Here is a 24,335-nt window from a genome sequence, read left to right as displayed (position 1 = left end):
TGTAACAAAACAAAATTTACCCAGACAATTGAGTGACCAAGGTCTGAGAATGTCAGTGATCCTCTGAAACGATCTCCCCTACACAGCTCAGGTGGTGGATAGCCAATGCACATGAGCCCAATGGTTTCTCACCAGATATGCAATTGAACTTATAATAACTCTAAACATATCAAATACAATTTCCTGTTTTACTGAAATGGATAGCACAATGTTGGATACCATCATTAATCCTAAGTAACATATACGCCAAACCAAAAATCAATAGAGAGGTCAAACAAAAAGAAAGGTCCATAAAATCTTAATGGGAACGTAAGAATGCACAATTATCACTCACAAATAACAAGAAATAAACTAACAAATTTTAGAAAAACCCTTACAACTTCCACAAGAAGAGACTTCAAGAATGCCTTCTCAGTTCGGTGTAGCCTATCAACTGTGACTCGAACATATGGCTCAACCCATTGATCCACCTGTCCTTTGCAATTTTGAAATACTGCTTCTATGAGCTTCGGAGCAGGCTCAATATCATGATCTTCCATGTTTTTATCGGCCATGACCTGAATAGAGTAAAGACAAGATGCTTCACATGATTTAAGTGGTACGTAGTCTCAAAGGTACAGCCTTAGCCTTCTAAGCACGCTAGATAAACAGAAAAACACTATGAAGGTAATTAACATCTGAACATATATTGTTCGTTACATACAGATGAAAGCATCTTCCAAAGGCTCTGTTGGTAATCAGGATCCTTGCAGGTGAGGAAATGTGCAGTACTCCTTGATATGTAATTGTCCAATGGAACCAGAATATCTGCACCAGAAGATTTCAAAGATCTAAATAAGAAAGGTTAAGAGAAAGAATATAAGCTACTCCCGCTGCACAGGAAGATTCCACAGACAGTAACTTAAGTCTCTCACCATCCAACAAAATTTCCTTCACAAATACAACAAATTTCCATTAATGAGGGATACATGGCAACAATTTCATGGATAAATAACACAAAATAAGTATTGAATTAAACAATATCATGCATTGGCAACTAATCTCTCACTTTGAAACCAAGATAACTCAAAAAGCAAAGGAAAGGAGAGGAAAGAACAATATGCATTAAACAAAGACGAAATGAACTTCATGGCAACAGATATACCAAATCCTAATAGAAAAAAAACTGAGAAGCATTTTCTGTTTTGGAGTAAAAGAAAATTTTCAACAAAATGAGAAATATGATCTTCAAATAGAAAAAAAAATGAGCAACATGACAAATAGAGCATGAAGCCCTACAGCAGGTCCAAACCCACCATCCTCATTTTACCTTCCCCTCAAAGACCAGACCATGAAATAGGTATCAATTTCAATAATTAGTTAGCCACACGAAAGAAAAAAGATATTTTGCACTGAAATGGAAAAACACCATATCTTCGGTCCCCATTTGCAAAAGGACCTCTATCCCTTGAAAAGAAAACCCAGACGTCAAACCAGCTCCTATAGATAGCCTACATATGCAGCCACTAAAGAAAGAAGAGTTAAAAAGATTTAGCTGATCATAAGCTGTGGATTTTAACAATCCAAGAGACCTGTATTTGAGCATATCATGTGGCCAAATAAGCTAAGTAATTTATAAACCCTGCCACTGCCACACTACTCCAATTCTCTATACAAAACGGAAATCATGAACTAGCATTCACTGTTCAAGAATACTTCCTCACAACATCCGTATTTGCAAGAATCCCTAATTTGTCACTGTTTTTTGCAACAAAGAAATGAATCTTCTAAGCTGCCTAGACTTAAAAACCAAATGGATGGCATCAGCCATAGACATTAGAAAGTTGTTTCAGACCATAGAAATTCCTTACAACTCTCAACCATTGGAAACATAATTCCATGAACGCACCTATTTTTTTACTCAATTAATATATATTGTCCAGTGACCAGTGTTTATAAGAATCACAAAATATAGAATGACCACAAAACTTTTACAATGCAACAAGGGTTCGGTACACTTGAATAAATTTCAGTTTGTATTTGAACATCAAGGTCCATAGACGCCTTCTCCATCCCATGTGTAACTTCTTACATAAAATTTCTACTAGCTAATTATAAAAATAAAAACATTCAAAAAGGTTGTGAGAAAGCAACATCGCTGACACTCTCATCAAGGAAGATGCAACAGGTGGTCACACAGGGACTAGCTAGTAGCTTCTGGGCGATAGTACCCAAGAGTGGGATTGATCTCCCAATGTTGTTTTTAACACTGGGAGTTTGCAGCCAACAGTATTTGTTACAATCAGAGGTTGCATAACCCTGATTTCATGCACCCAACCTGTTGGTTGCCATTTTTCAATAGTATAAAACTCCTATTTATGCAATACAAGTCAACATTTAAGGAAAAGAAAAAAAAAAAACAGAAATTTATGACAAAGCATACACAACTAAAGAAACAAAACAAGAAGCAAATATACACCAAACATGTTTGTAAAATCTGGTTTCCAGCTGAAGGTTATCAAAGTGGGATGCCAAGTCAATGCGCTGGGTGGGATCTATGAGGCACGATGCAGTCCCTCTGCAAGCTCATCGCTTCCAATGAGGTCAATAAATTTAAAAAGTTAAGAAAATTAACAAAATATGGGAATACAAACAAATAACATGAATATGAGATTTAAGTGATAATAGGTATTTTATTTGAATATTTGTCTTTGATATATTTGTTGTCTAAGTCCCTTTTCTTTTCAAATTGAAGACTATTTTTTTTTGAAGAAAAAGAGGACAATAAATTACTTTATAGAAATGTTACAGAAGCATCCCATGACAGGTGAGATAAGACAGTCCACAGGATAGGTGCTCTAAATAACTGTACAAAATGTATATAATGAAAAATCATAAAGACAAAAAAGGCCCTTTTTGGGCAAAAGTGTATCGTCAGAACACAGATCACCAGCCAATGTCCAAAAACACGGAGAGAAATAACTTGGGGTTTGGGTGGGGTCTTTTTTTTAATTTGGGGGGAGCATCTTCTTTTGTGTGTGCGTCTTGTGCGTGTATACGGGTCCATGTGTGTGTGACAGAGAGGTCTCACATCGACCACTTGGAGAACATGTTCTTCTTTGTCTTCTTTCTATATGTAGAGAGAGAATATGAGTGTGAGGTGGGGGGCCTCACATCAAACACTTGGGAGGTCACCTTCTTCTTATATGTAGAGCTAGAGCATATGGGTCTATGTGTGTGACTATGTCACAGAGAAGCCTGGCGTTCAACAATTGGAGGCATCTTCTTTTTCCTCTTCGTCAGTTCTTCTTATACATAGAGAGAGAGCACATCGGGCTGTGAACAAGAGAGAAGGGCCTTGAGCTCTTAGCCATTTTAATAGGCCTCAACTACATTTTTATTTTTCTAAGAGCGTTTATGCTGTTTTTTGGGTGGCACTTGGCAAATAGCAGTCTGGGGGGGCTACATTTGCCCCCCTAAAACCCTTCTCACCCCTTTTCAAGGGAAAATTACCTGCCATTTTTTTTTGCCCTCGAACGAGGGACCTTTGCCGCCCGCGGCCAAGTTGCTCCAAGGCAACTGCCTAGGCAGGCGCCTAGGAGCAAGTATGCCCAGGGCACCCCGCCTAGGAGGCACCTAGGCGTTTTGGCCTCATGGCCACCTAGGCAGTTGAGATACCAAATTTTTAGAACAATATCATGAGCATATAGTTGTGAAAGCGTACAAAGAGAACATACAGCTGAGAAAATGGAGATAAGTTAGACAAAAGGAAAGATCATTGAGAGGAGAGTGGGGAAAGAATAGTTTGAAATAGAAAGGAGGTAGAGAGGAAAGAAAAAACATAGAGAGAAGAGTAGGTAGAATTGGGAGAGAAAGGAATGGTAGATTGGAGTAAAAGTGGGAAATGGAGATAAAACAGACAAAAAGAACAGAGAAAAAGTAGCAGGGCCAGGGATAAAAGAGGAAGAAATGAAGAGTAGGTGAGGGACTAAGGCTGAGAGAGGAAGAAGCAAAATCAGAAAGCCAGAGCTATACGAAGGAGTCATGCAACGCAAGATTTGCCCCCTCTCTAGCATCAGCCGTGGCATTCACCTCCGGCCAAGTATGATGGAAGTTGAATTGAAGAGGCCTTCTCAAGTATTCAAAAGTGAGAATGTTGACATAATTGGTATCAAGTATGTGGCAGATAGAGGTTTGATGTCCTTGAAATTTCTAGCCCAAGAGATAGTGAGATCTCTTGCATATTCAGCTGTGGCATTTGCTGCCTCTTAGTAGCCCAAAAAATTTTGGAGTCTCTTTCCCGCCAAATGGCCCATGACATGGTGAGGGTCAAAGCTCTCCACAACAGCAGTCATATCGCACGCGTAGGGGGATGAGTAAAGGCCGTAAACAACTGTTCAATGGAATCGAGAGTGACAGAGCCAATTGAAAACTTGGAGAAGCTTAACCCAAATTGAGGTAGAAAACCGCAACGTAGGAAGAGGTCGTTATCGGTTTCTTAGGCATCTTGGCATAAAGAGCAATGATAATCAAGGCTGAAACCTCATCTCAACAATTGATCAATTGTTAAGTTTTGCTGAGAAATGACTAACCACATGAAGGCTTGAATTTTTGGTCAGGTGGGGGTCAACCAAGCCTTACTGTGGAAGGTATGGTTGGCGGAAACTAAGCAAATGGCTTTGTACAATGGAACAAACGGAAAAGATGCCATGTGAGCTCTGGATCATCATTGGAAATGAAGAACTTGTGAAGGGTGCAATGCAAGTTCAAAAAATTATGAACCCCATCATTATGCAAAGCTCTTCTAAGAATTGGGTCATTCGAGAACATTAGGTAACTGCAGCATTGGGGCAGGAAGCTATGTTAAAGGGCCTGAGTTATTGTTCCTTCAGAGGTTAAAGATCAAGCAAAGTGCCCTGTGGCCTACCAGAAAAGGACCCTATCTTCTCAAGTAATTTTGAATATGACGAGAGACATGAAGAGATGACAGCAGGCATAGAAATTTTTGTAGCAACCACACACATTTGGCACCCAAAGGCCTTTTATTCAGAAACCAACCAAGGATGTCAGTCCCATATTTAGAAAGGAAGACCTCTCGCCGAAGATGTTGGTGGTTTGCAAGACACCACCACCATTTGCCAAGAAGAGTAAGATACATCAGTCATGAGTATGCGGATACCCAGTCCACCAAGGTTATTAGGTGTACAGACCCTTTCACAATGGGTTAGATGAATCTTTCTATGAGAATCTTCCCAGCCTTTCTAAGGTTTTAATGATAGAAGCAGGCAAGAGGAACAAAGACATAAAATAGAAGGGAATATTGGACAGGATGGCTTGATCAAGGTGATTCTCCCCCTGAGAGAGAAATTGACCTTTCCAGTTGGTATGGGACTTTTGGCAATTTTTCTATAATTGGGTAACAGAGGGCCTTGCAAACTGTGTTCCAAAAAATGCTGGGCGGCAGTAAGGCACTTTTGGCAATTTTTCTATGATTGGATCCTAGAGGGCCTTGCAAGCAGAGTTCCAAAAAACACCGGGCAGCACCAAGGCGGCCAGAGGGGATTTTGTCTAGGCCACCCAGAATCTGGGCGGCCCAGGTTCAAAAGGGGGAAAGAGGCATCCAGTAATCCTATTTTAGCTCCAATTTTGTATAAAAATGTATATAAATGCATTTTTTATAATCCAAACAAAAAAAAACCGCCAAAAATACCCACCCGATGGATATTTTTGCACCAAGGTGGGTGCAATGCCCCGGGAGCCCATCTAGGTGGGATACTAGGCTAGCACCAAGGGACCGCCCGCCTAGTTGGTCGGCCCTGGCCTGGGCGATGCACCCAGGCCCCGCTACTGCCGAAAACTTGAACGGAATCGAGGTTAAACCCGCCTAGATGCTAGGCAGACCGCTTTTCGAATCAATGCTTGTGAGGTATTCCTAGACATAGAGGAAGGCCCAAATACTTGGCAAGAATACTATCTAACCACAGACTGATCTAAATGGAAAAAGTCTTGTCTGAGTTGTTGATAACTTGGTGAAGAGTAACAGACAATTGTCTCTATTCTCCAATGCCATTAAAATTTAAAATAAATTAATTTACCCATGCATTAAATTAAAACAATGTTGTACCAAGGGACCAACCAAGCATAAAAAACAAAAAAGAACAAAATAAAATAGGTGTAAAAAAGTAAACTGCAGCATATAGCCAAATTGCAAAATGCCAATTACCAAATGCTAAAGAGACTAATTGTCTAAAAGAACTTCACATGTACATAACATCCAACGACCAAGAGCTCATAACAAAAATCAAAAGAAAGTACGATTGCTAGGTTTTAATCTCCTCTCGCTTAGAAACCGTGGATGGCAAATCTTTGCCTGAAATCCTTCCAAACATTGCACAAATCAACTCGAACTTCCTCCCAAAGAATTCCAAATCCTACCAAAATCTTCCAACTCAAAAAATTATATCTATCCTTGATTTCTTCAATTTAATCCCCTGAGAACCATGAAAAATGGTTCTACAGGGTTTTGAGGTGTATATAACCCCATCTCCTGACGAAAAATCAATACACACCCAACACAAGGGATGACACTTTAAATAGACCAAGTCTTGAATCTTGACACTTGTTAGATAACGAGGCTTATCAATCACCGAGAACATCCATCCAGAACTAGGACACATGTCACCAAATTACACAAACATGCATCCATAAATTAAACACTTCAATATAACTTTGTTATGCATATCCAATACTCTGACATGCATGTTCCAAACATGCAGATCTAACCGTTTAAGGGTCTGTATACTATGTTATCGTTCGGGTTTCCTACACCTTCCCAACAGATGTCAACAATTGACAGTTGAGGTGTCGCATTCCTCTGCTCAAAATAAGTCAATTTCTTGACAAAACTTGAGAGGAGGATTAAAAAGCCCCTTACTGTCCTTTTTGATATCTAAGGGTTGAGAGAGTGTCAAGGAACCATAGGAAACCAAAATGATGGCACTGAGTACTTTCTCAAACTTTATTTGTTATCATTTAATATATCAATTCCATAGACAGTGTCCATCAAGGTTCAAAAACTTGGCTGAGTCCATTCAGATTTGGCAACCCACCAATGGGAGTTTCTGAGCCTAACTCATCTTATATATATGGAAAATTGTTTCATGCAGGCTGGACCGCATGACTATACATGCGGTCCAAAAAGTGTAAAGCATCCATCTTAAAGATGGATGCAAGTAGGTGTTCCATCAAAACAATGGAAACTAACGGTCCAAATGTTTTCTTACTAAAAAATTATTATTTCTAGTTTTTAAAATTTATTATTTATTCACATACATGATCTCCATCTTAGAGATTACATGTCCTTAAAAATTAAGCCAAACAATCCATCTCAAAAATAGATTTATTAAGAGGCCCGCATTTCGCAACATGCGGGCTTGACTGCATAGAAACCAGGTCCTATTTGTATTAGCATCATCTTCATCATCATCTGAGCCTTATCCCACCTTTTTTTAAAAATATTAACTTAGCCTTATCCTACCTTATTTATATTTTGTAAAAACGTTTGAACATTTGTTAAATAAACACTAATAAATGACTTAGAAAAATGGTTATATATGATTGTTATGTTTTTTTGTGATTTGTGAACTTTTTCTTATTATATGCTCGAATTTTTTATTTTTTCCCTTTTGATTTTTCTGAAATATTTTGGGCAACAAATCAATGTTTTCAATAATATATTGACTGGCAGTGAATAAGTTTTAGCACGTATTTTAGTTTTTGCTATTTTTAATTATGCAGAATAATATTTTACATGTTTTTGGATTTTGAGCCTATGTTGGGCTTGCGCAAGACTCGGCGGAGCCCACTTGGAATTGGCTGACTAACTTGGCTTGGGCCAGGCCCGGGCCCGAGTCCCAAGCTAAGTTACAGAACATCAATGTTTGTACACAAATAAAGTATTAAGCAGATATGTGTCAAACATGCCTTTTTTAAGAAGCTGTTAATATGTGTCCCTATTATAGAGCCTTTTGCCTCTATTCAACATACCATGACTGAAGCAAACTTTGGTTGGCTATTCCAGTTCAGATGGTAAATATGATGGTTCTAACAACGAACCTGCATGTATATCTCACAGGCAGATTTAAGAAACCTCAAGAATGAACTTGACTTATGGGTGTAGTTCTGGCTGTATCTATCAGGCACAAGCATGCAGTCTTTTTTATGTCCTTGTAACATGGCATCTAACATTTCATTTAGAATGGGGATGTGCTCAGCCAACTCCAAATATGATAACAGCACAGAAACTAAAGAATATCTGTAACATATATAAAAGGAAGACGGCTAAAAATTTGATGCAGGCACATGATTTTTGTGAATTTCTTTCAAGGGAAATTTTAAGAAAGACAAACAGGAAAATCAAAATAGACATGGCCCATCCAACCCATGGAAAGTTCCCAAGCCCTTCTACACATTTCCTTGTCCCTTTGCTAGATTGCTACTCTAGCACTGAACATTAAGCACTAAAAACAGTGAACCATGACAATCTTTTTACCAATTTCTCATTGTTAAATATTTTCCATGCAATAACATAAGATTCTGCTTATTTAGAAAATGCCTATAGCACAATAACCCAGGATAAAAGTACATTAATCATGAAGGCAACTGCTTTTTCAATCAAAATCACAGTACTCACTGCTAAAACAAACTTGTTACAATATAAATAATAGAACGCAGGTTCTGAATGAAATGCATGTCGACTTACTCTCAAAAAAGTCTACAGCCCAATCATCCAGAGCTTCCATCATAAGAGGCCAAAGACTCCACATATCCAATGAAATTGTGGGTGAAAAAAATGTCATATATGACACAATCTCCAAGACTTCCTCAAAAACCTCTGAAGAAGAAAATGCAAAGGCTATAAAATCAAATGCAACAACTTGTAGTCCCCAAAATAAGAATCAAGAGGAAGAAATCCCATGAAATTAATGGAAATAGAAATAATGGAAACTATTCGAAAAAGATTAATGCATACACAAACTCCATAAGCAGCTCAGTGTGTCATGTAAACTATAGATGACATTAGGCTAAGAAACAACAAAGGAAAGTGGCAAGCAATCTACATCATTCACATACTCATAAGCAAGAGTTTCTTAGCAGAAGACCTTATAGATAATATGTATCGAAGATAACACTATATATAATTTATATAATACACTATAAATTTCATAAGTCTGTGGCATGCAACTACAGAAAATCCAAGGCCAAAGAAATGATAAAGACAAACAAAAAGTAACCCCAGTCACTCCCATACTCATAGGCAAGTGGTCTCTAGATGATGACACTAGTTATAAACCCTCAGGACTTTCTCAATTCATTTGTTTTCTGCGCCATTTAATTTAGGTAGAGCCACAGCACTCAATGAAGAATTCAAAGTGCCAGTGCATCAGTTTCACAGGGTTGGTCGTAAAAGTAAGATGGCAAAGTTGATACATTATGGGTTTCTGAGTGGCAAAGTTGCAAGGCATAAACTTGTTCGATTCCAGTCATAGTAATAATAATGAAGCAAAATTTACGAAAAATATAAAAAGTAAAAGGCACAAACAAAAAACAGTAAAAGAAAAAGTCAATAAGTCATTACAACCAATAAGGAAAAGAATAGCCAAAACAGAAAAATGAAAGCAAATAGCCATAACAGAAAAATGGAATCAATTTTACTGCATAACTACAAATACATATACATGCATTAACATGCAAGAAAGAAAGTATGAATTTGGAAATTATGTTCACCCAGCTTCCATGCAACCAACTATATATAACAGAAGTATCATACAGAACCTGCTTATGTGAGTAGAGTGCATCTCTACCACGCAATAGACCCGTATGTGAAAGTGAGGGGTCAATCAGGGAAGTTGTACATGTGGCACATCAATTACCAATTGCCTTCCAAGAGACGGTTTTTAATTTTTGAGAGACATTCACTATAATTGTATTATGTAATAATAGAAATTACAAAAGATGGTGACCGAAATGGTCACGCTATACAAGCCCAAAAGGGACCAAAAAAGGACAAAGCCCACTGCTAGAAAGGAAAGAGAAAGTAGACAAAAGGCGAAAAGCCTAAGAGGAGGAACTGAGGAGAGCCCCTTCTTTGGCCAACTGTCGGCATCTGAATTTGCTTCTCTAAACACATTGGCGCCAGGATATCCTTAGTTGCTCAATAAATGCATAACCTCGTCAAAAATGTTGTCGAGGCGCCAAGGCCATGATGAGTGGTTGGACGCCCAGTGAATGATGTATTTGGCATCCCCTTCCACCATGATACTGTTACTCTAGGTGTGATCAAATTTGCGAAGGCCCTCCAAACGAGCAAGAGCCTCAGCAAGGTGCTGCCATCACTAGAGCGATAGAGCCCCCCAATTCCTGAAGGACCAGGTTGCCCAGAGAGCAACCATTGAAGTTAACTTTCACCGCTTCGGGGGTCTCCACCACGAGGCCCTATAGGTTCTGAGGTTAGATAAAAAGTAATCGGTTGGACCAATTAATTTTTAAGTTGGTGGAGGGAGAAAACTTAAAAAGAGTGTGAATGGAGGCCCAAAAAGCTACTAGGTTCCTGATTTTCTCTGCCAATTATTCGACCGATGAACTCACACCCCGAAAGATTCTATGATTTCTATAGGTCCATAGCACTCAAATGGTAGCTGAGAGCGCAGCTTTCCAAAGAAGCCTGCAAGCCTTGGGCCAAGGACAAGAGAGGAACGCTGGGAACAAATGAGGGATGTTGGAGGGGGTTAATTATACCCAGTTGAGTAAGCTCAGGGTGGACGTCCAAACTGCTCGAGAGAAAACACAGTGCAGAAGAAGATGTGAGTTGGACTCCTGCTCCATCAAACAAACGTTGCATCTGTTTGGGAGTTGCACCCCTCTTCTTTGAAGGTGATCCATGCTCAACAATCTTTCATGCAACGCTATCCAGCGGAACACCTGAATTCTTGGAAGAATAAAAGGGTTCCAGGACTTGGGTCCGAGGGGTTGTGAGGGGCCGTGATGGTGCTGAATAGGGAAGCCACCGAGATATACCCGATGCCGAGGGGGTCCAAATAATCATGTCCTTCCTCGAGGAAGGAATGAAGACCGAGTGTAAGCTTGTCTTGAAGTTCGTGATGGAAGATGGGTCTCCTGAACAGAGGTCTCCAACTTCTGAGGGCTCCAGTGAAACTGAAGTTTTCAGCCACTAAAGACTGACCATCCTGGGCTAGATTGAACAGGTTGGGAAACTGATCTCTAAGGGCGATGTGGCCGATCCTGGTGTCAGTCTATAAAATATCTAAGACTAATTTCTAATCAATTGAAAAAAGAAATAAGAGAAACTTTTAGGACATTTACCAGTATCCTAGTTATGACAATTACCCACAAAAGTAGGAAGGAAGATTTGCGTAGTAGCTGGAGTTAAGCTAAGCCTCCCATGCAGGGCGTGGAGAAGACATCCCTCGGAGGTAATGATATTCTGGTGGCGCAGGCGCCAAAGTTTCTTAATTATGAAGTTGTAAAAAGGTCTGAACATTGGAACAGTGTCTTAACTAAAGGCCCTCATTGGCATGACTTTTAGATTGCAAGAGGATAGGTAGTTCATTTTAGGCAGTTTGAAAGAGGTTGAATGTTCATGGAGAAAGATATAAGAACACTCCATTTAATGGATCAGAGCTCATGTCAGCTTGTCTATCAAAAGGAAGCAGAGATATTGTCAAACAGTGGTTAAAACCCATAAAAAGTGTGGAATGGGATTCTTCAAGGTCATAATTACAATATCAATGCTCATTTTAAGAAAAATGGTCACAGTTATCATATGGTCAATGGTGTGAGAACTTCCCAGGCAATCTAACAGGCTAGATGATGGTGGCCTAGAAGTGCCCTAACTGAGGTAAGGTGGGTTACAAGGTAATATTTGGATCTCAGGCCCCTGTGATGGGGTGAGTTGGTGCCAGAGCCTTGTGTCAGACACCTGGGGAGTTTGTTCAATGCTCCCCATATAGTCCAGCAGGACTGGAGAAGCTTTTAATGGAATGGTATTTAGCACCTAAGATCCATGGCTTTCAATACTTTCACTTTGTTAACATTAGACAAACCAGCAGGCCAGGGGCATGGCATTTCTGGACTCTCATCTGATACCGGCCATGCCTGAGCTTCACTGAGATTTAGTTTAATTGCACCTGTTGGCAAAAATTTCCATTTGCTCCTGCAGCCCTCCTTTTTGCTTGAATTTCAGACAATTGCATTCCACTGATGGTAGAACTCCCTAAAGTATAACACAGGTTCTCTTCTAGCTAGGGCCCATTGTATGTGGAGTGATTTGATTCTTTCCTGATGGAAGAAATGTTTATTTTGGCAAAACACTGTTGTGTTATTTTTTTAATTGAACACTGTGTTATGTTCAAGCCAGATGGTCCACAAAACCTCAAGAAGAGTAAATCTTCATATCAATAGACGACTTTGGTAAAGATGGAAAAAAACCATTGTTGACGATGGCTTTCTACTTCCATTAAAACTTAGTTTACTTGTGCTTATTAGCAGAGGGTCCCATTTGCTGCTACGACCATCTTTCTTGCCTGAATTCCACAAAATTGTACGCCACTGAAAGTGGAGGACCCTGAAAGCATGACCCCAATATTCTTTACTCGCAAGTATCCATTGTATGACTATTGTGCCTTTGATTCTTGGTCTAATGGTAGAAATATTTGATGTTATTCAGCCAAAACACCACCTGTTACGTGCTAGCCAGAAGTCGGTGACAAAGTGGGACTCCATAGCAATAGACCATGAATAATAAAGCCATAAAGGCTTTCAACTAGAAACCATTGTTGATAATATGGTCCACAATGTCAACCTAGAAAACACAAGAGACCATGAGGAACTATTTTGCAGGTTCCCCACTGTGGATGGGTGAACGACCAAGTACCACTGTTAGGTTTTACCATCATGGCGAATACAAATTACATCTATGATTTCATGTGGTAGTCATCCATATTTCCTTTTCCTCTACCATTGTGGAGGGATCTTCATCCATGCCCTAACTAGTGTAGTCAATAAGGCTTGACCAGGCTTTCTCACTTAGATGCATGTGCAAGTCCACGAACAAGAAACACCTTTGCTTTTCTATAACAATATATTTTTGTGTATGATTATTCCAGCAGCTCTAATAGTTTTAAACCTGAGATGCCATACATACCGAAGTGGATTGAAGGAGAAAAGAAAATATAATAGAATGAAGAGGTAAGACAAGCCTTTCTTGCAATAACCTTTTAGGAAGTTGCAATAAATTCTTAAGAAGTTGAACTTATAAAGAATATAATTTTCTTCATTTTTTTTAAAGCCTCCTGAGGCTCCCTTACACAATCTTGTAGATTCCTATACAAGCAATGGAACCACAGTTTCTATTCTCATAGTAGCAATGAAACACAAGTTAACTACCAAATGAAAGTTTATGCTCCTAGTAGCAATTGACAAACATAAAGTTATAATATAGTTTTAGATATCGCCACACAGTGAAACAAAACACCACACACCAAAGTAATTACATGCATATTATTCATGAAAATATGTATGGAAAACTTTCAAATGTAGCAAAAGAAACAACTGCTAGACAGAGGAATAAATCCTCACAGCCTCTGAACTTACCCTGCCCATCAGTTGTCAACATCCTCTGCATTATAGGCAATAGAATAGGCTCAACCTGGGGGAAGAGGTGGGGAAGTCTGCTCACAGATTCAAGTATTGTGCTTATGGCACGCAAACAACCAACAGCAGCAAGAGCACCAGACTCGTCTCCATCTTCATCGGCTTCAGCTGATTGCATACACTTCCAAAATGCAGCAGACTGGTTGCAAATAAATAAATGATAGCTATCAAGCAGAAGGCACTACATAGCCAATAGCAAGTAGTTCACAGAAAACAAGATGCACATACCAGATTCTGGCATAAACCAAGAGCATAAGGTGCCATCTCTTCCCCAAACTTGTCTACAATAGTCTCAAGTGTGAAGACAAGGTCCTCATTCTCAACCTCATTCATAAGTTTGAAAAACTCTGCAAAACATAAAGGACCAGTGAGCAACAAGAAAATAAAAAACAAAACTTCAAAGAATAGCTCCTATGGAGAAAGTAAGGAAAAGTATCAACATACCATCAAGTAACTGGGGCAGAATTGGACGAATCTCATTGAGGTCTGCAAGACGGTAAATAGGTCCCTCAGTATGTCTAGCTCATGGAAGGGACAATAAAGATATAAACACTATGACGCCTTGACAAAACATCCATACCTTTACAAGCTTCAACAAAAGAACGCAAAGCGAATACTGAATCGACCCGCACTGGAAGCTCTGGGTCACGCAATCCAGAAACCACACTATGCAAAGCTCTTGTGAAATTGCCTTGGTCTGAAAAGTTGATGTTAGCATACTGACCAGCAACCCATGCTGCCTGTAATTACACAAAGAAATGCAGTCAAATGAACATAAATTTGATCAGAAATCTTAAGCACTAAGCTTTTTTAGCGTACTTAATATTTATTTGGTAACTGATTATGCAAAGTTATTTACAATTTTATGTGGTTTTTTTTACATAAAGACATTACACACATCATTCCTAATTACTCCTTTAAAACAGTGACTTGGGTCACAACTCAAGACTCACTAGGGTCCCGAGCCCAAGTCAGACAGTCAAGTCGACTGACTCTCATTGAGATTCAGACAAGTCCTATTCAGAAAAAAAAAACGAAAAAAAAAAAACACTAATTGGCTAAAAATTGTAAGATTCCAGCGAAAATGGTGGAATGGTCATTGGACTTGCCAGGGTCCCCAGCCGAGTTTACTCAAGAGAGTCCTGAGTCACACTCACATCCTAAATAAAAAAAAGATTGACTATAAGCCCTAGCTTTGCAAACCCTACACATACTAAGACATGCCTCCATATTAGGTTCACTCCAAGATTGGACAAAAGATACATCTAGGCTTTTTGGAAACTGTCCTGATTTCTTCCACTACTATATTCAGACACCATGAGTGCACTGCCTAACCATCACCTTCAATAACTCATTCGTTCACTTCTATGCGACTCTTTGAAGTTGATAAAGGACGGACCATGTCTTCGCCTCATTTGCAACACTAATATGAATTGGCCCCAGTGTTTTAAAATGCGGGATGCGGCCCTGAAGCGGTGGGGGGCCGATGCGGCGATGTGGCTCAATGCGGCCCAGATGCGAGTGCATCGCGATGATGCGGTCAATAAATGTAAACAAATTCTAAAAAAATTTAAAAAATAAGTTAATGCATAGAAAACAATATGAAGGTGATATATGTGATAGTAGGTATTTTAGTTTAATGATTAACTTCAAAACTATTAGTTGTTGGATATTTTGTATCCAGTTATCCACCCATATAAGTATTTCCACACAGCAAGCACATCACACAATTTCTATCTTTGGGATTTTTAAGTTTAGCATATTTCCAAGCCGGATCCTTATTACTAGAAGATTGGGAAGAAGACATTGCCCCAAAAATATGTATAATAGTAATATTGTACAAGAAGGAAAAAAATTTACAGACTCTGTGAAGTACTGCTCGATTTCTTTACGATCTCTGAAACCCCCGATTTTTTATCACAAATTCACCCTAACCAAATCAACAATCAAAGGCATCCAATAAACATTCAAGTATCAAACAACCGCCAAATCGAAGATTTCGATGAAAAAAAAATTCAGCCTAAATTTTTTGTTACCTCGATTTGATGCAAAAAAAGCCACAAAAGTGTTCATTTAGGGCCCTTAATACCCCCCAAACAGTGTCCCTAACATTTGGATGGTCAAAAAGACCCTTTTGCCCCTCCCCGAGGGGCAAAACATAAAAAAATTCGACGGACACTGTAGCAGTGGGATGCGGTGTGATGCGGCCTATGCGGGATGCGGCTACGATGCGGCCTAATGTGGCGCATATGCGCCAGTTTCTGATGCGGATGCGAGTGCATCCCGCATGATGCGGCCGCATATGCGGCGATGCGGTCGCATTTTAAAACACTGATTGGCCCTAAATGAGTTAAATTTTATGCCAATGGTCCCTCAGAAGTCTCGATACTCCTGCTGGATAAGGATTGCCTGCGGAGCTTCTAGGGATTGCGCCGGCCCAAGGCAAAAATGCCTGAGGGGCATTTTTTGTCTTTTTACCCCTAAATAAAGGGGGAAAGGGGGGGGCTTGGGTTATTGAACCCTTTATTTACCTTTAGAGTGAAATGCTTTTTGAAAACGATCACTATTTTGCATTTCTAGGAGATTAATCACATGCTTCAAAGTTTTCAAAAATCAATCCAAAACATCGCCTTTTTTATTTGGATTTGATTTTGATGATTTTTTAAGCTTATTAGAGGGTTTTTGGGAAGTATTTGAGATTGAGAAACATCTCAAACATTGAAGATTGAAGATCGACCAAAAAGGTCAATTAAAAATCTTCTTATTTGAGATTTTATTTCTTATTTCAATGTCTTCTTCGGGTTCTTTTATAAGTGGTAATCCAAGTTGGAAGTATAGTTATAACCCAATTCCAAATGACAAAAATCATATATATATCAAATTATAGTGAAAGAGATACTAATGGGCTACAAATCGGTTCGAAAAACACCTTGCTAGTATTAAGGGGAATGTTGTCCCTTGTAAAAATGTTTCTGAAACTATCAAAGAGGATATTAAGCAATATATGAGTGAAATAAAACACAAAAAGGAACAAAAGCCTTGCCTTGTCATTTGGATAAGTCCATTTCTGGTTCTTTGAGAAGTGGTGATCCAGGTCAAAGGTATGGTTTAACCCGAATTCAAATAATATAAATTACATAAAGTATAAATTTGGTGAAAAAGATACCAATGGGGGTACTAACTGATTTGAAAAACACCTTGCTGGTATTAAAAAGAATGTTGCTTCTTGTAAAAAAGTTCCTGAAGATATTAGGGATCATATTAGACAATCTTTGAATTTGGTAAAACCAAAAAAAGAAGAAAAAGAGCCTTGTTATATAGAAATATCTTCTCCACGTTCTTTTAAAGTGGCGATCAGGAATGGAACTTGGAAGTATGGTCATAACCCGAATCCGAATGACAAAAATTGTATAAGATGTAATTATTGTGAAAAGGATACTAATGGGCGTATTTACCAGTTCAAGAAACACCTTGCTGGTATTAAGGGGGGATTTTACCCCTTGTAAAAAGGTTTTTGAGGCCATCAGAGAGGAGATTAAGTAATATTTGAGTTCATTATAACACAAAAAGCAAGAAAATGGTGAAGAGGCACCAGGTAGAGCAGCCAAGACTCCTAAGACCTCATCTACATAGAGTAAGATGGGGTAGAAGAAGAGGAGGAAGAGACAGATTCAGAAGAAATTAGCGGAAGATGAGCATTGTGTTGAAAAGGGAAATGACAATGATGATGATGGATTCAACTCCGATGCATATGATGAAGCTTACCCCACTTTTACTGATGATGATTGAAGACTCTTGAGTCTTAGATTGTATTTTTTCTTTTTTCTTATTTTCTAGTTTCTACTCTTATGTGTATGCAGGTATGGTTGTATCATTGTATGGAACTATGGATTATGGAATGATATGACCTATGGAGCATAGAGTATAGTCTATGGAGTATGGATTATAGATTGTGTCTGTATTACTAATTTATATATTTAATTTTTGGTCGTGATAATAGTCTATGTATTACAAATTTACAATGATTTGGAACTTTGGATTATGGAATTTTTAATATTTTATGATGTATCCCCATATTCCCCTACCCCCACCCCTCTACTTCAACCTAGGTCCTAGGCCACCCAGAAATCTGGGCACCCACACCTAGGTGTTGGGTAGCCAGCATCCCCATGACCGCCTAGGTGCCGCCCGACGCTTTTTGGAACACTGAGTCAGAAACAAGTGGTGCATTGTTTCTCTGTCCCTTTTTATACATTAGGAAAATATTTTCTCTTTCTTTATTTAATGATTATTTATATTAGGCAAAATCTAGGGATGATCTTAACGGGTTATTGAATGGTCGACAGTGATAACTTTGTCCAGGCTGTTGACCACAAAATTTCAGCATACTTTATGATGCACTTAAGTATGATCAAAGCCTGCAGAACTCAATCTAGGAAGCCCATCTCGTCTACAACTAAAGATTGGGGTAAACATCGCTCTCATAGAAACTGAACATGTACAAAAATAAGTTCTTTAAGATGTATCTAACATGTTTAGAGGGTCCAATAGACTTAAGGAATAAGTATACCATGTGCATCACAATGGGATGAAGGCAAAAATTTTGTCTTCATCCACAAAATTTTGTCTTCATCCACAAAATTGAGAATATAGCATGGAACAATGTGTGGCTGAAAGTGTGATGCGTAGAAGCAAGCAAAGTGAGTATAATGGTGGGTGGTATCATTATAGTGAAGAATTTGGCCTTCTATCTTTTTCTTCTTCGGGATAGAATTATAGGTCTAACGGATTATGATAGGCATAAAATTGAACCATTATAATTCAATGACACCAATGTAATGGAATTCCCTCAAACGATAAAATCATGCTGTAAAACGATGTGTTTATGATTATAATGAATAATATGGGCCTTCAGCCTTGTCTTCGCCATGATATTTATTTACAGGTCTAACCAATTAGGACAGACATAAATAGAATACCAATAATTGAACCAGTAGCTCAAGATTGCCATGGATAATAATGGAATCAATGAAAAGTTTTTGTGCGTCTAAATAATTTTCTGTATCACAACCATTCCCTCACTTCAATAAAACTATGCTACAAAACAAAGCGGAAGTGTGATGCCTAGAGGCAGGCAACCTAACATCGAAGGAGGGCGGTATCATTATAATGAATAGTATGGGTTTTCTTTCTCAGATAGAAATTTATAGGTCTAACTAATCATGAAAGACATAAAAAGATTACCAACAATTGAACCAATATAATTCAAGATCGACTCAAATATAATGGAATTGATGAAAAGCTTATGTGCATCTAAATAAATCATTGTATCACCAACATTCATTCACTTTGCCAAAATCACACTATAAAACAATTTTTTTATCATTAAAAAAGGAAATCGGTGACATCTAGCTAAGAAAGCGAGGAGATTCTCCCTTTTGTTTCTATGACAAGCCAAAGAATCTGCCAATTCGTCCACTTATGTACTGACACATTCCTGTGTAGGTAGTAGGCCCTAGCAATCTTATGGAAATAAACTGAGATACTGAGTTCTTATCCCCCAACTAAGCCATTTCACCCATGACTTCTACATCCAACTTATCCTCATGAACAACAAATCTTCAAAATCCATTTTTGGATCTGTTTTTTTTTTAAGGGGAAGTTAGACTTTTATGTATTATGTATGTAATTTGTACAAGAAAACCAAATTAGGATTTAGGCTTACCCACAAATCGCGAGCCCTGCATCGAGAGTTAGTACACTAGCAGTTGGGCCACAAAGTTTTTTATTGGATATTCTTGGTCCTGTATTGACAAAGGAAAGCACTCCTCATCGTACTCCTAACCACCATATTTCCAAAGGATTCCCAGTTCCACAATTTTTAAATTCACTATGATTTCGAGGTTGTTTTTGCAGAAACGCATGTTGCCCTGCCCTTCTTGATCAATGTCCTTCCAATTAACAAGCCCCTGCATGAAGCCCGGTAGTTCCATCCACATCAATTCAGATCTGAATGAACTTGGTTGGTTCTCCACCAACCAAATTTATGTCAAGCAATACAAATCGCAAGCTCTGCATCAAGAGTTAGTTCACGAGAAGTTGGGCAACAAGGCTTTTTACTGGATATTCTCGGTCGTGTACTGACAAAGGAAAGCACTCCTCATCGCACTCCTGACCACCATATTCCCAAAGGATTCCCAGTTCCACAGTTTTTAAATTCACTACGCTTTCTAGGAGGTTTTTGCAGAAACGCATATTGCCCCACCCTTCTTGATCAACGTCCTTCCAACTAATAAGCCCCTGCATGAAGCCCGGTAGTTCCATCCACATCAATTCAGATCTGAATGAACTTGGTTGGTTCTCCACCAACCAAATTTATGTCAAGCAATATAGGGCATTGGTCAGAGGCTGGTTTGGTAGTGTCATATGATTAACCCCAAGGAATTGCCTTTCCCAATCTTTCAAAACAAGATAAAATCAATCCTAGTTAACATCAGATAGTAAATTTTGGTCTCCGAATAGTAAAATTTTGACGTATGTGTGGTAATGCAAGCTCAGCTTTTCCACTCAAACAAGAAATAAACCATGCCAAAATCACCACCTACAAACAACGCAATTCCGTCTTGTTCCAACAGTACCAAGTTCACTCCACAACCCTTCTCCACTTGGATCATTTGGACCACAAACTGCTGATTACACCCATTCAAAACAACAATCTGGAAACCGAGTAGAGCTTTTCTCATTCCAAACAATAATTATCCTACCAAAAGCCCCAACTGGATATGAATGTGTGAAATGGCTTCATTAGTCATGCATGATCTCAGGTTCAGACTTTTTTATTGCTTTAGTATTGGCATTTAATTGTCAGAAGATTCATTAATGACAGGATCATTGTGTGTGTCATAACAATTTAAATTACGGATCCATAATTCCAAATCATGGTTCTTAAGAAGACAAGATGAGAGTTGTGAATCATAAAAGAACTTGATTTCTGAATAGGAACTCTTTGGAACATTGAAATCAAAGTCCTAGGCTACATAAGTATTAACATAAATTCAGCAAGTAGGTACCATAATGAAGCACTAAATTTATCATGACATAAGCAAAGAACGAGGCATTTTTAACATTAAAAAACCAAGGAAATCGGAAACTATGGGGCATTACACACACATTAGCAGATAATAAAGATAACCATGATAGGCAACCAACCTTAGCCCTCAAATGACCAACTTGACTGCTGAACTCTGGGAAAACATGTTGCACCAGCATGTTTTCAAGCTGTGACTTGTAAGGTTCTGTTTGCTTCAATTTATCACATAGAGCCCCAATAGCAAGAAGAGCCCCATCTTTCTGACGATAAGGTTTGTATCCCACGGCTGCCTCATCATATCTGGCTCATGGAAAATGATCATGAAAATTCAATACTTATTACCAATTAGAGATTAACTTATTACCAATTAGAGATTAACTAATTTACCTCCTGAAAACATCCACTATAAAAAGAAGAAACCTCTGAAGGGTTTCCTTTCCACGTTTCCTCACCAATTCACTCACAAAATCCATTGATGCAGTGCGAGGACTATATAAATCTTCAATTATATCTGCACCAAAGCAAAACGGATCATACCATTGTGCTAAAAAAGGAGGTTCAAAGCAAAAGGAGAGACCCGTTCAGCACAAATATATCACAGTGTCGTAATCAACAAAATAATGAAAGTTGTTATTATAAAACTCACCATAACCTTTTCTAATGTACTCATGAGGGTCTTCGTGCCACAACTTATCATCATCGTCATTGAAGCACATCAATGGAAAAATTATCTCAAAAAGGACAATGTCCAATCGAGGCTGAAGCAACTGGTATGTATTATTCTTGGAGATGCTGCAATCAATATCATAGAAAAAATAAATTGCCAAGAACAACATGATAATCCAATTTATTCTTACAGATCTAACAAGAATGCCGACACAGCTCCCATGTCAGTTGCAGTACATGAAACCACTCAAATAGAATTCCTTTTGTATGTAATTTAAGAAATTGATAAAAAAAAAAATTCTAAAACCAGCATGAAGACTTAATATATACCATAAACTGACGTAGAATTATCCCTAATCACATTTGTTCACCTACCATATAATTTGTTGGTTCTTTGGGGGTTCTCCTAGCGGTAATTTTTCACCGCGGTGGGTAGAATCTCACTGCGGTGACTAATCACCGTGTTCGATACAATCACCCATTTAACTGGAACCCACAGAGTCGAAGGTATTCATAAAAGATCAAGGGCTCTCGAACTCAGTGAAGAAGTCAATGGACCTAATAGTTAACCACGACAAAAAGCTTACCAGCTCGAACCACGTTCAAATTGCGGATTGCGCTCAAAGAGAAGAAAGAGAGGTAAGAGAAAGAAAGCATAAAACCATCATATTGTAACCCACCGCTCAATGCCTTTAGATTCAATATATATACATATATATAGAGAGAGACGGAGAGAGAAAGAGAGAGAGGGGGAGAGAGAGAGAGAAAGAGAGAGGGAAAGAGAGAGAGAGAGAGAGAGAGAGAGAGAAAGAGAGAGAGAGTCTTGGTGATGTTGGATAAAGGCATAAGGAATATAAAGGAGGAAACCACATAGTACAAAAAGTGGCACAAAATGTTAAAAGGAAATGAGGTTATTTATGAAATAAAATATTTTATACTTAAAAGGACTATGTGGCCCAGAAAAGTAAAAGATGACAGGGGAGGCATGCCAATGTGAAAGAAAAGAACGAGTACTAGAGAGAGAGAGAGAGAGAGAAGGTGATGGTCCATAAGGACCACAATGTAAAAATGGACTAGCAAATATTTCAAAATAAGGTTGCTCTGAACATACAGATAAAGCTAAAGTAACCAACTATAATTTCCATTTTAAAAAAAGGCGTTAGATAAATGAGATAAATAAACACTCACGCAAATCTTTCGATAGAAAGCTAGGAAGTTACTCTAGAATATGATAGATGCCATGGATGTCATTAGCAAAGATACAATGGAGGTCTTTATGAATTTCACAAACCAAGTAAAGCTTCACGGCACTTTTTAACTTTGACCATTATGATTCCAAATGTTGAAGGGAAGATGAAAGGATTACAGACAGTAAGCTCAAAGGTGATTATCTCAAACTTTATTTCGTATGAGTTCAATTTAAAAGGCTGAGGGACAAATGCACCTAATTATTTCTGCAAGACAAGGAAGTCTATTGAATAGAAGAAAATTTTTTATAGAAAAATGGCCAACCATGAAATTGTCAAAGAAACAGGATTTGGTACAGTATGGATTACATGGATTATTTCTTGCATTTCCATTATTAACTTTTCATTAATTCTTCATGGAACCCCTAACCTTGAACGTTTTTCAAGACAGAAAAGGCTAGAGACTGGGAGACCCCTATCCCTTGTACTATACTGGAATCCCTGAGTATTTCGTTTGCAGTACGTGGAGACCATTCTTTTCAGTGGAAACTTGGTAGAAGCAGTGATCAGATGCATGCTAAAATTCTTTTGAGTGAATGTTAGAACAAAAGCTTAATCTGAAAAGACCAAGGTTACAAGAGAATGGGATACTAAAGAGAGCATCCCAAGGGCTATATGAACAAAACTTTGTGCAGGTGATATGAAGAAGTGGCAATAGATATCATTCTAAATAATGACATTAAGAGGGTTTGTTAGCAGGATAAGAGAAGAAGATTCTCTAGTGGTGGGCTGCTGACTGGGGCAGTCACCCTGCTCAAAATGTCATCAGCCAACTTATGGATCTTCAGTTTATGGAAAGAAGAGATCACTAGCAAGAAACTGGACGAGGGGTGAGATATGCAGAATGGCAATGGAAGAGAAATAGCAACATATCTGGAGTCGGAAAAAAATTGGTAAATTACTAAAAGAATTAAAAAAATAAATTTAATTCATAGTGGAAGACACCAACAAGAGTAGATTTACAAAACATAGGTGGAGATAACCCTTAACAGATCCATTGACAACCACCCACAAAAGAAATCAGAAGATGAAGGCATAGATGAATCTGTAAGCCTTAACTTTTTAGATGCAATTGACACTAGGAATTTTTAAGCCTTATCAAGTTAGTCAAGATCTTTTAAGCCTTATCAAGTTAGTCAAGATCTCTATCTGCATGGCAAAGGGAAAGAGAATAAAGAAAATCGAAAAACAAGGTTTTGGGACTATATTTTCCCTTTCAAGTCCATGCACCCACTGCGTAGCATAAATGGAGACAGTTTCAACGTTAATTTAGTTCCCCAAAAAGATACCCCCAGTAGAAGTTTTTTTCCTATTAGCCAGAGTTAAAAGATAAAATCATTTTTCTACCATCTGCAAAATAAAGGCTTTCTCTAGCCAACAAGTGTGCACCTTGTAGAAAAAAGGAGAAATCTGTTCATCCCACCCTAGGTAATTGAATTTAGGTGGAAATTATGGAACGTTCCCTCTTGCACGGATCATCCCCAAGTCCACTCCCATGGTTTTATACGTATGGAAAAAATCAAATTGAACCAGAAGGAACAAGCTAATTGTAAGACAAACTAGGGGTACAAGTACGAAGGATTTAGAAAGAATAAGATCTATCTAGAACAATGCTAATATAA

The 24,335-nt window shown here is 38.4% G+C and overlaps 1 protein-coding gene across 1 annotated transcript in view; it reads right to left on the bottom strand.

Annotated features, from left to right (window-relative positions):
• SAD2 (ARM repeat superfamily protein) overlaps window positions 1-24,335 on the bottom strand; it is a 43,931-nt gene that overhangs the window by 7,252 nt on the left and 12,344 nt on the right. Inside the window, exons 8-17 of the mRNA XM_006850216.4 lie at window positions 21,447-21,592; window positions 21,188-21,311; window positions 20,920-21,100; window positions 14,291-14,450; window positions 14,155-14,196; window positions 13,939-14,057; window positions 13,651-13,849; window positions 8,741-8,872; window positions 704-807; window positions 378-557 (exon numbers count right to left, since the gene is read on the bottom strand). Coding sequence (XP_006850279.1) covers window positions 378-557; window positions 704-807; window positions 8,741-8,872; window positions 13,651-13,849; window positions 13,939-14,057; window positions 14,155-14,196; window positions 14,291-14,450; window positions 20,920-21,100; window positions 21,188-21,311; window positions 21,447-21,592 — 1,387 coding nt within the window. The remainder of the gene's footprint in view (window positions 1-377; window positions 558-703; window positions 808-8,740; window positions 8,873-13,650; window positions 13,850-13,938; window positions 14,058-14,154; window positions 14,197-14,290; window positions 14,451-20,919; window positions 21,101-21,187; window positions 21,312-21,446; window positions 21,593-24,335) is intronic.

This window comes from Amborella trichopoda, chromosome 6 (assembly GCF_054954075.1).
Source record: "Amborella trichopoda isolate Santa Cruz 75 chromosome 6, AtrichopodaSantaCruz75HAP2 v2.0, whole genome shotgun sequence".
Lineage (NCBI taxonomy): Eukaryota > Viridiplantae > Streptophyta > Magnoliopsida > Amborellales > Amborellaceae > Amborella > Amborella trichopoda.
This window is presented reverse-complemented; position numbering and strand designations above follow the sequence as displayed.